At 52.7% G+C, this 16734-nt stretch overlaps 1 protein-coding gene across 4 annotated transcripts in view; it reads left to right on the plus strand.

The window, feature by feature from the left end:
* Positions 1-16734, plus strand: part of hspa12b (heat shock protein 12B) — a 66942-nt gene that overhangs the window by 9119 nt on the left and 41089 nt on the right. For 2 of the 4 annotated variants that reach the window (XM_059650667.1, XM_059650671.1), the window contains exon 3: positions 15055-15155. The exons of the other annotated variants lie outside the window; for them this stretch is intronic. In XM_059650667.1, the coding sequence (XP_059506650.1) occupies positions 15055-15155 (101 nt within the window). The remainder of the gene's footprint in view (positions 1-15054; positions 15156-16734) is intronic. 4 annotated transcript variants of the gene reach the window in all.

Consider the following 16734-nt stretch of genomic DNA (forward strand, 5'->3'; position numbering starts at 1 on the left):
CCACTGTGTGAGACAGTGATATCGCTCCCACAGTGAGAGACAGTGATATCGCTCCCACAGTGTGTGACAGTGATATCCCTCCCACAGTGTGAGACAGTGATATCGCTCCCACGGTGTGTGACAGTGATTTCGCTCCCACGGTGTGCGACAGTGATATCGCTCCCACGGTGTGCGACAGTGACATCGCTCCCACAGTGTGAGACAGTGATATCGCTCCCACGGTGTGAGACAGTGATATCGCTCCCACAGTGTGAGACAGTGATATCGCTCCCAGAGTGTGAGACAGTGATATCGCTCCCAGAGTGTGAGACAGTGATATCGCTCCCACAGTGTGTGACAGTGATATCGCTCCCACAGTGTGAGACAGTGATATCCCTCCCACGGTGTGAGACAGTGATATCGCTCCCACGGTGTGCGACAGTGATATCGCTCCCACGGTGTGCGACAGTGATATCGCTCCCACGGTGTGAGACAGTGTTATCGCTCCCACAGTGTGAGACAGTGATATCGCTCCCACAGTGTGTGACAGTGATATCGCTCCCACAGTGTGAGACAGTGATATCGCTCACACAGTGTGAGACAGTGATATCGCTCCCACAGTGTGAGACAGTGATATCGCTCCCACAGTGTGAGACAGTGGTATCGCTCCCACAGTGTGAGACAGTGATATCGCTCCCACAGTGTGAGACAGTGATATCGCTCCCACAGTGTGAGACAGTGATATCGCTCCCACAGTGTGTGACAGTGATATCGCTCCCACAGTGTGAGTCAGTGATATCGCTCCCACAGTGTGTGACAGTGATATCGCTCCCACAGTGTGAGACAGTGATATCGCTCCCACAGTGTGAGACAGTGGTATCGCTCCCACAGTGTGAGACAGTGATATCGCTCCCACAGTGTGAGACAGTGATATCGCTCCCACAGTGTGTGACAGTGATATCGCTCCCAAAGTGTGAGACAGTGACATCGCTCCCACGGTGTGTGACAGTGATATCGCTCCCACGGTGTGAGACAGTGATATCCCTCCCACAGTGTGAGACAGTGATATCGCTCCCACAGAGTGAGACAGTGATATCGCTCTCACAGTGTGTGACAGTGATATCGCTCCCACAGTGTGAGACAGTGATATCACTCCCACAGTGTGAGACAGGGATATCCCTCCCACAGTGTGAGACAGTGATATCCCTCCCACAGTGTGAGGCAGTGATATCGCTCCCAGGGTGTGAGACAGTGATATCGCTCCCACAGTGTGAGACAGTGATATCACTCCCACAGTGTGAGACAGTGATATCGCTCTCACAGTGTGTGACAGTGATATCGCTCTCACAGTGTGTGACAGTGATATCGCTCTCACAGTGTGAGACAGTGATATCGGTCCCACAGTGTGAGACAGGGATATCGGTCCCACAGTGTTAGACAGTGATATCCCTCCCACAGTGTGAGACAGTGATATCGCTCCCACAGAGTGAGACAGTGATATCGCTCCCACAGTGTGTGACAGTGATATCGCTCCCACAGTGTGTGACAGTGATATCGCTCCCACAGTGTGAGACAGTGATATCGCTCCCAGTGTGTGAGACAGTGATATCGCTCTGACAGCGTGTGACAGTGATATCGCTCCCACGGTGTCAGCAGGGGTATTGCTCTCACGGTGTGAGACAGTGATATCGCTCCCACAGTGTGAGACAGTGATATCGCTCCCGGGGTGTGAGACAGTGATATCACTCCCACAGTGTGAGACAGTGATATCGCTCCCACAGTGTGAGACAGTGATATCGCTCCCACATTGTGAGACAGTGATATCGCTCCCACAGTGTGTGACAGTGATATCGCTCCCACAATGTGCGACAGTGATATCCCTCCCACGGTGTGAGACAGTGATAACGCTCCCAACGTTGTGCGACAGTGATATCGCTCCCACAGTGTGTGACAGTGACATCGCTCCCACGGTGTGAGACAGTGATATCGCTCCCACAGTGTGTGACAGTGATATCGCTCCCACAGTGTGAGACAGTGATATCGCTCCCACAGTGTGAGACAGTGATATCGCTCACACAGTGTGAGACAGTGATATCGCTCCCACAGTGTGTGACAGTGATATCGCTCCCACAGTGTGTGACAGTGATATCGCTCCCACAGTGTGAGACAGTGATATCGCTCCCACAGTGTGAGACAGTGGTATCGCTCCCACAGTGTGAGACAGTGATATCGCTCCCACAGTGTGAGACAGTGATATCGCTCCCACAGTGTGAGACAGTGATATCGCTCCCACAGTGTGAGACAGTGGTATCGCTCCCACAGTGTGAGACAGTGATATCGCTCCCACAGTGTGTGACAGTGATATCGCTCCCACAGTGTGAGACAGTGACATCGGTCCCACAGTGTGTGACAGTGACATCGCTCCCACAGTGTGAGACAGTGATATCGCTCCCACATTGTGAGACAGTGATATCGCTCCCACAGTGTGAGACAGTGATATCGCTCCCACAGTGTGTGACAGTGATATCGCTCCCACAGTGTGAGACAGTGATATCGCTCCCACAGTGTGAGACAGTGATATCGCTCCCACAGTGTGAGACAGTGATATCGCTCCGACATTGTGAGACAGTGATATCGCTCCCACAGTGTGAGACAGTGATATCGCTCCCAAAGTGTGAGACAGTGATATCGCTCCCACAGTGTGAGACAGTGATATCGCTCCCACAGTGTGTGACAGTGATATCGCTCCCACAGTGTGAGACAGTGATATCGCTCCAACAGTGTGAGACAGTGATATTGCTCCCACAGTGTGTGACAGTGATATCGCTCCCACAGTGTGAGACAGTGATATCCCTCCCACAGTGTGAGACAGTGATATCGCTCCCACAGAGTGAGACAGTGATATCGCTCTCACAGTGTGTGACAGTGATATCGCTCCCACAGTGTGAGACAGTGATATCGCTCCCACAGTGTGAGACAGTGATATCGCTCCCACAGAGTGAGATAGTGATATCGCTCCCACAGTGTGTGACAGTGATATCGCTCCCACTGTGTGTGACAGTGATATCGCTCCCACAGAGTGAGATAGTGATATCACTCCCACAGTGTGTGACAGTGATATCGCTCCCACTGTGTGTGACAGTGATATCGCTCCCACAGTGTGAGACAGTGATATCGCTCCCAGAGTGTGAGACAGTGATATCGCTCTGACAGCGTGTGACAGTGATATCGCTCCCACGGTGTCAGCAGGGGCATTGCTCCCACGGTGTGAGACAGTGATATCGCTCCCACAGTGTGAGACAGTGATATCGCTCCCGGGGTGTGAGACAGTGATATCACTCCCACAGTGTGAGACAGTGATATCACTCCCAAATTGTGAGTCAGTGATATCGCTCCAACAGTGTGCGACAGTGATATCGCTCCAACAGTGTGAGACAGTGATATCACTCCCACAGTGTGAGACAGTGATATCGCTCCCACATTGTGAGACAGTGATATCACTCCCACAGTGTGAGACAGTGATATCGCTCCAACAGTGTGCGACAGTGATATCGCTCCCACGGTGTGAGACAGTGATATCGCTCCCACAGTGTGAGACAGTGATATCGCTCCCACATTGTGAGACAGTGATATCGCTCCCACAGTGTGAGACAGTGATATCGCTCCCACAGTGTGAGACAGTGATATCGCTCCAACAGTGTGAGACAGTGATATCGCTCCCACAGTGTGAGACAGTGATATCGCTCCCACAGTGTGAGACAGTGATATCGCTCCCACGGTGTGAGACAGTGATATCCCTCCCACAGTGTGAGACAGTGATATCGCTCCCACAGTGTGAGGCAGTGATATCGCTCCCACAGTGTGAGACAGGGATATCGGTCCCACAGTGTGTGACAGTGATATCGCTCCCACAGTGTGAGACAGTGGTATCGCTCCCACAGTGTGAGACAGTGATATCGCTCCCACGGTGTGTGACAGTGATATCGCTCCCACAGTGTGAGACAGTGATATCGCTCCCACAGTGTGAGACAGTGATATCCCTCCCACAGTGTGCGACAGTGATATCACTCCCACGGTGTGTGACAGTGATATCGCTCCCACGGTGTGTGACAGTGATATCGCTCCCACAGTGTGAGACAGTGATATCGCTCCCACAGTGTGAGACAGTGATATCCCTCCCACAGTGTGCGACAGTGATATCGGTCCCACTGTGTGAGACAGGGATATTGCTCCCACGGTGTGAGACAGTGATATCGCTCCCACGGTGTGTGACAGTGATATCGCTCCCACAGTGTGAGACAGTGATATCCCTCCCACAGTGTGCGACAGTGATATCGGTCCCACTGTGTGAGACAGTGATATCGCTCCCACAGTGTGAGACAGTGATATCGCTCCCACAGTGTGTGACAGTGATATCCCTCCCACAGTGTGAGACAGTGATATCGCTCCCACGGTGTGTGACAGTGATTTCGCTCCCACGGTGTGCGACAGTGATATCGCTCCCACGGTGTGCGACAGTGACATCGCTCCCACAGTGTGAGACAGTGATATCGCTCCCACGGTGTGAGACAGTGATATCGCTCCCACAGTGTGAGACAGTGATATCGCTCCCAGAGTGTGAGACAGTGATATCGCTCCCAGAGTGTGAGACAGTGATATCGCTCCCACAGTGTGTGACAGTGATATCGCTCCCACAGTGTGAGACAGTGATATCCCTCCCACAGTGTGAGACAGTGATATCGCTCCCACGGTGTGCGACAGTGATATCGCTCCCACAGTGTGCGACAGTGATATCGCTCCCACGGTGTGAGACAGTGTTATCGCTCCCACAGTGTGAGACAGTGATATCGCTCCCACAGTGTGTGACAGTGATATCGCTCCCACAGTGTGAGACAGTGATATCGCTCACACAGTGTGAGACAGTGATATCGCTCCCACAGTGTGTGACAGTGATATCGCTCCCACAGTGTGAGACAGTGATATCGCTCCCACAGTGTGAGACAGTGGTATCGCTCCCACAGTGTGAGACAGTGATATCGCTCCCACAGTGTGAGACAGTGATATCGCTCCCACAGTGTGTGACAGTGATATCGCTCCCACAGTGTGAGTCAGTGATATCGCTCCCACAGTGTGTGACAGTGATATCGCTCCCACAGTGTGAGACAGTGATATCGCTCCCACAGTGTGAGACAGTGGTATCGCTCCCACAGTGTGAGACAGTGATATCGCTCCCACAGTGTGAGACAGTGATATCGCTCCCACAGTGTGTGACAGTGATATCGCTCCCAAAGTGTGAGACAGTGACATCGCTCCCACGGTGTGTGACAGTGATATCGCTCCCACGGTGTGAGACAGTGATGTCCCTCCCACAGTGTGAGACAGTGATATCGCTCCCACAGAGTGAGACAGTGATATCGCTCTCACAGTGTGTGACAGTGATATCGCTCCCACAGTGTGAGACAGTGATATCACTCCCACAGTGTGAGACAGGGATATCCCTCCCACAGTGTGAGACAGTGATATCCCTCCCACAGTGTGAGGCAGTGATATCGCTCCCAGGGTGTGAGACAGTGATATCGCTCCCACAGTGTGAGACAGTGATATCGCTCTCACAGTGTGTGACAGTGATATCGCTCTCACAGTGTGTGACAGTGATATCGCTCTCACAGTGTGAGACAGTGATATCGGTCCCACAGTGTGAGACAGGGATATCGGTCCCACAGTGTTAGACAGTGATATCCCTCCCACAGTGTGAGACAGTGATATCGCTCCCACAGAGTGAGACAGTGATATCGCTCCCACAGTGTGTGACAGTGATATCGCTCCCACAGTGTGTGACAGTGATATCGCTCCCACAGTGTGTGACAGTGATATCGCTCCCACAGTGTGAGACAGTGATATCGCTCCCAGAGTGTGAGACAGTGATATCGCTCTGACAGCGTGTGACAGTGATATCGCTCCCACGGTGTCAGCAGGGGTATTGCTCTCACGGTGTGAGACAGTGATATCGCTCCCACAGTGTGAGACAGTGATATCGCTCCCGGGGTGTGAGACAGTGATATCACTCCCACAGTGTGAGACAGTGATATCGCTCCCACAGTGTGAGACAGTGATATCGCTCCCACATTGTGAGACAGTGATATCGCTCCCACAGTGTGTGACAGTGATATCGCTCCCACAATGTGCGACAGTGATATCCCTCCCACGGTGTGAGACAGTGATAACGCTCCCAACGTTGTGCGACAGTGATATCGCTCCCACAGTGTGTGACAGTGACATCGCTCCCACGGTGTGAGACAGTGATATCGCTCCCACAGTGTGTGACAGTGATATCGCTCCCACAGTGTGAGACAGTGATATCGCTCACACAGTGTGAGACAGTGATATCGCTCACACAGTGTGAGACAGTGATATCGCTCCCACAGTGTGTGACAGTGATATCGCTCCCACAGTGTGTGACAGTGATATCGCTCCCACAGTGTGAGACAGTGGTATCGCTCCCACAGTGTGAGACAGTGGTATCGCTCCCACAGTGTGAGACAGTGATATCGCTCCCACAGTGTGAGACAGTGATATCGCTCCCACAGTGTGAGACAGTGCTATCGCTCCCACAGTGTGAGACAGTGGTATCGCTCCCACAGTGTGAGACAGTGATATCGCTCCCACAGTGTGTGACAGTGATATCGCTCCCACAGTGTGAGACAGTGACATCGGTCCCACAGTGTGTGACAGTGACATCGCTCCCACAGTGTGAGACAGTGACATCGCTCCCACATTGTGAGACAGTGATATCGCTCCCACAGTGTGAGACAGTGATATCGCTCCCACAGTGTGAGACAGTGATATCGCTCCCACAGTGTGAGACAGTGATATTGCTCCCACAGTGTGAGACAGTGATATCGCTCCCACATTGTGAGACAGTGATATCGCTCCCACAGTGTGAGACAGTGATATCGCTCCCAAAGTGTGAGACAGTGATATCGCTCCCACAGTGTGAGACAGTGATATCGCTCCCACAGTGTGTGACAGTGATATCGCTCCCACAGTGTGAGACAGTGATATCGCTCCAACAGTGTGAGACAGTGATATCGCTCCCACAGTGTGTGACAGTGATATCGCTCCCACAGTGTGAGACAGTGATATCCCTCCCACAGTGTGAGACAGTGATATCGCTCCCACAGAGTGAGACAGTGATATCGCTCTCACAGTGTGTGACAGTGATATCGCTCCCACAGTGTGAGACAGTGATATCGCTCCCACAGTGTGAGACAGTGATATCGCTCCAACAGAGTGAGACAGTGATATCGCTCCCACAGTGTGTGACAGTGATATCGCTCCCACTGTGTGTGACAGTGATATCGCTCCCACAGAGTGAGATAGTGATATCGCTCCCACAGTGTGTGACAGTGATATCGCTCCCACTGTGTGTGACAGTGATATCGCTCCCACAGTGTGAGACAGTGATATCGCTCCCAGAGTGTGAGACAGTGATATCGCTCTGACAGCGTGTGACAGTGATATCGCTCCCACGGTGTCAGCAGGGGCATTGCTCCCACGGTGTGAGACAGTGATATCGCTCCCACAGTGTGAGACAGTGATATCGCTCCCGGGGTGTGAGACAGTGATATCACTCCCACAGTGTGAGACAGTGATATCACTCCCAAATTGTGAGTCAGTGATATCGCTCCAACAGTGTGCGACAGTGATATCGCTCCAACAGTGTGAGACAGTGATATCACTCCCACAGTGTGAGACAGTGATATCGCTCCCACATTGTGAGACAGTGATATCACTCCCACAGTGTGAGACAGTGATATCGCTCCAACAGTGTGCGACAGTGATATCGCTCCCACGGTGTGAGACAGTGATATCGCTCCCACAGTGTGAGACAGTGATATCGCTCCCACATTGTGAGACAGTGATATCGCTCCCACAGTGTGAGACAGTGATATCGCTCCCACAGTGTGAGACAGTGATATCGCTCCAACAGTGTGAGACAGTGATATCGCTCCCACAGTGTGAGACAGTGATATCGCTCCCACAGTGTGAGGCAGTGATATCGCTCCCACAGTGTGAGACAGGGATATCGGTCCCACAGTGTGAGACAGTGATATCGCTCCCACAGTGTGAGACAGTGATATCGCTCCCACAGAGTGAGACAGTGATATCGCTCTCACAGTGTGTGACAGTGATATCGCTCCCACAGTGTGTGACAGTGATATCGCTCCCACAGTGTGTGACAGTGATATCGCTCCCAGAGTGTGAGACAGTGATATCGCTCCCAGAGTGTGAGACAGTGATATCGCTCTGACAGCGTGTGACAGTGATATCGCTCCCACGGTGTCAGCAGGGGTATTGCTCCCACGGTGTGAGACAGTGATATCGCTCCCACAGTGTGAGACAGTGATATCTCTCCCACAGTGTGAGACAGTGATATCACTCCCACAGTGTGAGACAGTGATATCGCTCCCACATTGTGAGACAGTGATATCGCTCCAACAGTGTGCGACAGTGATATCGCTCCCACAGTGTGAGACAGTGATATCGCTCCCACGGTGTGAGACAGTGATATCGCTCCCACGGTGTGAGACAGTGATATCGCTCCCACGGTGTGCGACAGTGATATCGCTCCCACGGTGTGCGACAGTGATATCGCTCCCACGGTGTGCGACAGTGATATCGCTCCCACGGTGTGAGACAGTGATATCGCTCTCACGGCGTGCGACAGTGATATCGCACCCACGGTGTGCGACAGTGATATCGCTCCCACGGTGTGCGACAGTGATATCGCTCCCACGGTGTGCGACAGTGATATCGCTCCCACGGTGTGCGACAGTGATATCGCTCCCACGGTGTGAGACAGTGATATCGCTCCCACGGTGTGTGACAGTGATATCGCTCCCACAGTGTGAGACAGTGATATCGCTCCCACATTGTGAGACAGTGATATCGCTCCCACAGTGTGAGACAGTGATATCGCTCCCACAGTGTGAGACAGTGATATCGCTCCCACAGTGTGTGACAGTGATATCGCTCCCACAGTGTGAGACAGTGATATCGCTCCAACAGTGTGAGACAGTGATATCGCTCCCACAGTGTGAGACAGTGATATCGCTCCCACAGTGTGAGACAGTGATATCGCTCCAACAGTGTGAGACAGTGATATCGCTCCCACAGAGTGAGACAGTGATATCGCTCTCACAGTGTGTGACAGTGATATCGCTCCCACAGTGTGAGACAGTGATATCGCTCCCACAGTGTGAGACAGGGATATCGGTCCCACAGTGTGAGACAGTGATATCCCTCCCACAGAGTGTGACAGTGATATCGCTCCCACAGTGTGTGACAGTGATATCGCTCCCACAGTGTGTGACAGTGATATCGGTCCCACAGTGTGTGACAGTGATATCGCTCCCACAGTGTGAGACAGTGATATCGCTCCCAGAGTGTGAGACAGTGATATCGCTCTGACAGCGTGTGACAGTGATATCGCTTCCACGGTGTCAGCAGGGGTATTGCTCCCACGGTGTGAGACAGTGATATCGCTCCCACAGTGTGAGACAGTGATATCGCTCCCACAGTGTGAGACAGTGATATCGCTCCCACAGTGTGAGACAGTGATATCGCTCCCACAGTGTGAGACAGTGATATCACTCCCACATTGTGAGACAGTGATATCCCTCCCACAGTGTGCGACAGTGATATCGCTCTCACGGTGTGCGACAGTGATATCGCTCTCACTGTGTGCGACAGTGATATCGCTCTCACGGTGTGCGACAGTGATATCGAATTCACAGTGTGAGACAGTGATATCGCTCCCACAGTGTGAGACAGTGATATCGCTCCCAGGGTGTGCGACAGAGATATCGCTCCCACGGTGTGAGACAGTGATATCGCTCCCACGGTGTGCGACAGTGATATCGCTCCCACGGTGTGAGACAGTGATATCGCTCCCACGGTGTGAGACAGTGATATCGCTCTCACGGTGTGCGACAGTGATATCGCTCCCACGGTGTTTGACAGTGATATCGCTCTCACGGTGTGCGACAGTGATATCGATTTCACAGTGTGAGACAGTGATATCGCTCACACAGTGTGAGACAGTGATATCGCTCCCACGGTGTGAGACAGTGATATCCCTCCCACAGTGTGAGACAGTGATATCGCTCTGACAGCGTGTGACAGTGATATCGCTCCCACGGTGTCAGCAGGGGTATTGCTCCCACGGTGTGAGACAGTGATATCGCTCCCTCAGTGTGAGACAGTGATATCGCTCCCGGGGTGTGAGACAGTGATATCACTCCCACAGTGTGAGACAGTGATATCGCTCCCTCAGTGTGAGACAGTGATATCGCTCCCGGGGTGTGAGACAGTGATATCACTCCCACAGTGTGAGACAGTGATATCGCTCCAACAGTGTGAGACAGTGATATCACTCCCACAGTGTGAGACAGTGATATCACTCCCACAGTGTGCGACAGTGATATCGCTCCCACGGTGTGCGACAGTGATATCGCTCCCATGGTGTGAGACAGTGATATCGCTCTCACGGTGTGCGACAGTGATATCGCTCCCACGGTGTGAGACAGTGATATCGCTCTCACGGTGTGCGACAGTGATATCGCTCCCACGGTGTGCGACAGTGATATCGCTCCCACAGTGTGCGACAGTGATATCGCTCCCACAGTGTGCGACAGTGATATCGCTCTCACGGTGTGCGACAGTGATATCGCTCTCACTGTGTGCGACAGTGATATCGCTCTCACGGTGTGCGACAGTGATATCGATTTCACAGTGTGAGACAGTGATATCGCTCCCACAGTGTGAGACAGTGATATCGCTCCCACGGTGTGCGACAGAGATATCGCTCCCACGGTGTGAGACAGTGATATCGCTCCCACAGTGTGAGACAGTGATATCGCTCCCACAGTGTGCGACAGTGATATCGCTCCCACGGTGTGAGACAGTGATATCGCTCTCACGGTGTGCGACAGTGATATCGCTCTCACGGTGTGCGACAGTGATATCGATTTCACAGTGTGAGACAGTGATATCGCTCACACAGTGTGAGACAGTGATATCGCTCCCACGGTGTGAGACAGTGATATCCCTCCCACAGTGTGAGACAGTGATATCCCTCCCACCGTGTGAGACAGTGATATCGCTCCCACAGTGTGTGACAGTGATATCGCTCCCACGGTGTGAGACAGTGATATCGCTCACACAGTGTGAGACAGTGATATCGCTCCCACGGTGTGAGACAGTGATATCGCTCCCACGGTGTGAGACAGTGTTATCGCTCCCACGGTGTGAGACAGTGATATCGCTCCCACGGTGTGAGACAGTGATATCGCTCACACGGTGTGAGACAGTGGTATCGCTCCCACGGTGTGTGACAGTGATATCGCTCCCACGGTGTGAGACAGTGATATCGCTCCCACGGTGTGAGACAGTGATATCGCTCCCACGGTGTGAGACAGTGATATCGCTCCCACGGTGTGAGACAGTGATATCGCTCCCACGGTGTGAGACAGTGATATCGCTCACACAGTGTGAGACAGTGATATCGCTCCCACAGTGTGTGACAGTGATATCGCTCCCACAGTGTGAGACACAGATATCCCTCCCACAGTGTGAGACAGTGATATCGCTCCCACAGTGTGAGACAGTGATATCGCTCCCACGGTGTGAGACAGTGATATCGCTCCCACGGTGTGAGACAGTGATATCGCTCCCACGGTGTGAGACAGTGATATCGCTCCCACAGTGTGAGACAGTGATATCGCTCACACCCTGTGAGACAGTGATATCGCTCACACCCTGTGAGACAGTGATATCACTCCCACAGTGTGAGACAGTGATATCGCTCCCACGGTGTGAGACAGTGATATCGCTCCCACAGTGTGAGACAGTGATATCACTCCCACAGTGTGTGACAGTGATATCGCTCCCACGGTGTGAGACAGTGACATCGCCCCAGGGTGTGAGACAGTGACATCGCTCCCAGGGTGTGCGACAGTGATATCGCTCCCACGGTGTGAGACAGTGATCTCGCTCTCACGGTGTGCGACAGTGATATCGCTCCCACGGTGTGAGACAGTGATATCGCTCTCACGGTGTGCGACAGTGATATCGCTCCCACGGTGTGAGACAGTGATATCGCTCTCACGGTGTGCGACAGTGATATCGCTCTCACGGTGTGAGACAGTGATATCGCTCCCACAGTGTGAGACAGTGATATCGCTCCCACAGTGTGAGACAGTGATATCGCTCCCACGGTGTGCGACAGTGATATCGCTCCCACAGTGTGAGACAGTGATATCGCTCCCACTGTGTGTGACAGGGATATCGCTCACTCGGTGTCAGACAGTGATTTCGCTCCCACGGTGTGAGGCCGATACTCACCGTCACTTTCTCAGTGTCAGGTACACAATGCTGGACCATAGCCACTGATGTTCACATCCTGCAGACAGTTCTTAAGTATTTTCATATCCAAGCACAGCAAACACAGGCTCAGAGAGAGACAGAGTGCGATTGTCTGGGTGTAGTGGCGTAGGGTGCGGGCGGGGGTGTGAGGAGCCAGCAAACAGAGTTTCACCTCTGGAGATGAAGGATGCCAGAATTAAAGAGCAGGCGGCAGGCTGGGTGAATGTGGTTCAGAGGAGGAGACAGTGGGTGGGAGTTATGGAAAGATTGTCGGAATGTTTACTCACATCCCATTGGAATGCTCCCCGAACCCACGTTTGCTTCATTGTGAACAGCCATGGTGGACAGGCTGAGGGACAGGGTCACACCAGAATATGAGGATTCAAAAAATGACAGTACATTCAGAGCCCTTCTAATTAATCTAACCCTTCAACAACAAGAGGCTGGCCCCTCTCATCCTCCCTCTCCATAGACTGTGTGTGGATTTCTCTAACTATCCTCCTCTCTCTTGTTTGCCTATTTCCTGTTCTCCTACCCTCTCTCTCTTTCTCCCCCCCCCCCACTCCCACTCTCTACCTCTTCTTTCTCCCACCCACCTCCAAGTTCTTCTGCCCTGACTGTATCTCTCTCCCTCCCTCTCTCGTTCCTCAAGCCACTCTCTCCCTCTCCATCTTTCTCCCCACCCCATCTTTCTCTTCTTCCCCCAATCACGCTCAGAATCCAACCCTCTTCCCCTCAGTCACTCTCCTTCCCTCTGTCTGTCTCCCTCACCTCTCCTCCTTCTCCCTCACCTCTCCCCCTTCTCCCTCACCTCTCCTCCTTCTCCCTCACCTCTCCTCCTTCTCCCCGCACCTCCCAATCTCTTTCTGCCACTTTCGCAGTCTCTCGATCTCTCCCCTCTTCTCCTACCTCACATTCTCCCTCTTCCCCTGTTCTATCACCCCCACCTCGTCATCCCTTTTCTCTCTCTCCCCCATTCCCTGTCACCCACTCCCATCTCTGCACCACCCCCCCCCCCACCTTGTCCATGTTGGGCACAGTCCTCCTACTCTGTGGGGTGGCACGGTTAGCACAGCTGCATCACACCTCCAGGGACCCGGGTTCGACTCCAGCCTCGGGGCGACTGTCTGTGTGGAGTTTGCACATTCCCCCTGTGTTTGCAAGTTTCCTCCAGGTGCTCCAGTTTCCTCCCACAGTCCGAACATGTGCAGGCTGGGTGGATTGGCCATGCTAAATTGCTCGTAGTGTTCAGGGGGATGCATTAGCCACGGGCAATGCAGGGTTATAGGGACAGGGGGTTGGTCTGGGTGGATACTCTTTAGAGGGTTGGTTTGGATTCGCTGGGCTGAATGGCCTGTTTGCTTCCAAACTATTGGGACTCTCTACAATGGGGAGTTATCATTTGGATCAGATATACCACAGTCCCGTCTGTTCCCCCGCCCACACACAGATCCCTGACCACACCTAATGTCTTATCATAATACTGTGTAGACTGGCTTTGGAAAACAGCTTGGACCAATGCAGAGTGAGTGTCATTAACTGGGGCCAGGCCAACATCAAGAGGCCAGCAATGGACCTGGGCCAATGGCATCTGACCAGTGATCTACCCAAACAGAGAACAACATTGTGAGCCCCGGGGAAGTGAAGGAGAATGGGTGGTCAGGTGGTATGTTAGTAACACTGAGACCAAAAGCTAACGGTACGCAGGGTTCGAAACCCACTAACATGAATTTAATTCATAAAACTGGGATTAAAAGGAATGGTTGAAGAAATCGGGAATGACGGTGGTTGTCCATCGAGGCAAAAACACTTCTGGGTCGCTCATGCCCTCAAGGGAAGTAAGTCAGCTGTTTTCACCTGGCCTGGCCTACATGTGACTCCAAACCCACAACCATGACTACTCACTGCCCCTGCATATGGCTGAACAAATCACCCAGCTTGAGAGCAACTAGGGATGGGCCACAAATGCCAGCGATGCCCCCATGACAGTGGGACGCAGAAGGAATGAAACTCCCCGTGATGGGGAAAGGAATGGTGGCGATGCCAAGGAAGGAGGGTGGTACTTGGGAATGCCATAACACAACTAAGGACAAAACTGAAGAGAAGGTTTTGAGGGGGTGGAGTGATAAAACAATGAAGAGAAGCAAAGAGACAGTGTGGACAAAGGTTGGCAGCTAAGATGAGAAGGGAATGGTAATGCCGCTTGTGGGCCGTATTGAGTTGAGAAGCATAGGAGGGGTGCTGCTGATCAGGGGCCAGGGCCTACATTCACACAGGGAAGCAGGGACACTGATACTAAAGAAATACATTGCATCTATCTTTACCAAGGAAGGAGAAGGGCGGATGTGACAGAGGAGGGAGCTCAGAGAGGAGAAGGAAGGGAAGGAACTGACAGGCTGCCTGTAGTTTAAGTTGACAAGGCTCTGGGGTCAGATACAGCCAAAGATATTGAGGGCAGTGAGCATGGAACTGTTCGACTGTGGGTGGAAAATAAAAACCAGCAAGCGAGGACCAATCAGCTTAATGGTTGGGATGACCTCCTCTTCCTCCATCATGAGATTGAGGGGCTGAATGGCATCCTGCTGCTCCTGTTCCAGTTGTGGCACAGCGAATTCCCGATGTCTGTGATACACTTTGTTTCAATTCTAGATGCTGGAGGTGGAACCCCATCGAGACAGATGGCTACAATGTGCTCACCATCGAGTCCAGAAAGTTACAGCATCGCTCCCCTCACCCCATCCCACTCTCCGGTACGTAACTCCCCTGTCCCCATCCCAATCTCTGGAAAGTCGCTCCCCATGACACCCCACCCCATTCTCTGGAATTTCACTCCCAGTGATGCTCCATTTCAGCCTCGGGAATGTCGGCCCCAGTGATACCCCGTCCCAGTCTCCGTTACGTAACTCCCCTCAGCCCATCCCAATCTCTGGAATGTCGCTCCCAGTGTCTGCGTAACCAGTGTGGGGCCTCGCCTGGGCTGGAGCAGAGTGGGAGGGTGGAGCAGACTGCAGTGTCATCCTCTGAATGTTACTCCATTCCCCAGTGGAAGGGATTAGAGTAACGGCACAGCGAGGGGAGATGTCACTGAAACTGCTCAGGATCAGGTTCGGAGAATCTGTCCTCTCTACATCGAGGTGTGCAGGCCTCTTGCGATGCAGGGCAGTGTGCTGGCCTCTGGCTCAAGACATTCAGAGCTCACTCACCTTCAACGGGCTGATTCACAATATTTATCACCAGTTTCGAACATCGAGGGCTGCTTTCATTGGTGCTCTGGTGATGTTGTGGCTCAGCTGGTCACACTCACATCCCTCAGTTCAAAGTTTTTGTGTGTTCTCAGAATCACAGGATGAGAGAAGGAGACCACTCTGCCCATCAAGGGTCCACTGCCTCTCCCAATGTGCCTTATGGCTTGATCCCACTCCCCCGCCCTGTCCTGGCACATTCTTTCATTTCAGGTAACAGACTAACAGACCCTTCTCATTGGCTCTGCCGGCCCCCACCCTCTCAGGCTGTTCAATCCACACCCTGACCGCTCACTGAATAAAGAATATATTTCTCTCAATCCTTCTGCTTCTTCTGCTGATTTCTCTCAGTCCATGTCCCCTCATTGTCCATCTCCTGATGTGTGCGTCCGGGCCCACTTGTGCTTTTGAAAACCTCTCCTCTTCTCCGAGGTGAACACCCTCTGAAACAAAAACAGAAGTTGCTGGAAAAGCTCAGCAGGTCTTGGCAACATCTGTGGAGAGAAATCAGAGTTAACGTTTTCGGGCCTAGTGACCCTTTCTCACATATGACTCCAACCACCCAACTTCTCTGATCTCTGTTCCTCATGGGAGATCCTCATCCCTGGAGTTATTCTGGTAAACCTACTCTGTGGTCTCTCTCTCTCTCTCTCTCTCCCCTCTCCCTCTCTCTCTCTCTCTCTCTCATGGTCTCTCGTGCACCTTCTCTCTCTCGCACCATTCCCTCCCTCCCTCTCTTATCCCCCTCTTCCCTTTTCTCTATCCACTGTCTCTCTCTCTCTCTCTCTCCCCCATCCATCTGTCTCTCTCCTCACCTCAACCTCTCACACACTCTCTCTCTATGTCTTCTCTCTCTCTCGCTGTCTCTGCCTACCCCTCTCTCTCCCTCCTCTTCCCCACTCTCTATCCCTCTTTCCCCATCCCCCATCCCTCTTTCCCCATCCCCCGCTCCCTCTCTCTCTTTCCCCATCCCCCGCTCCCTCTCTCTCTTTCCCCATCTCCCTCTCCCACTCTCTCTCTCCGACCCCCTCTCTCTCTTTCTCCCCACCTCTCCCTCCCTGCTCTCTCTATGCCCTCCTCTCTCTCT

The sequence above is a fragment of the Stegostoma tigrinum genome, chromosome 1, assembly GCF_030684315.1.
Source record: "Stegostoma tigrinum isolate sSteTig4 chromosome 1, sSteTig4.hap1, whole genome shotgun sequence".
In the NCBI taxonomy this organism is placed as follows: domain Eukaryota; kingdom Metazoa; phylum Chordata; class Chondrichthyes; order Orectolobiformes; family Stegostomatidae; genus Stegostoma; species Stegostoma tigrinum.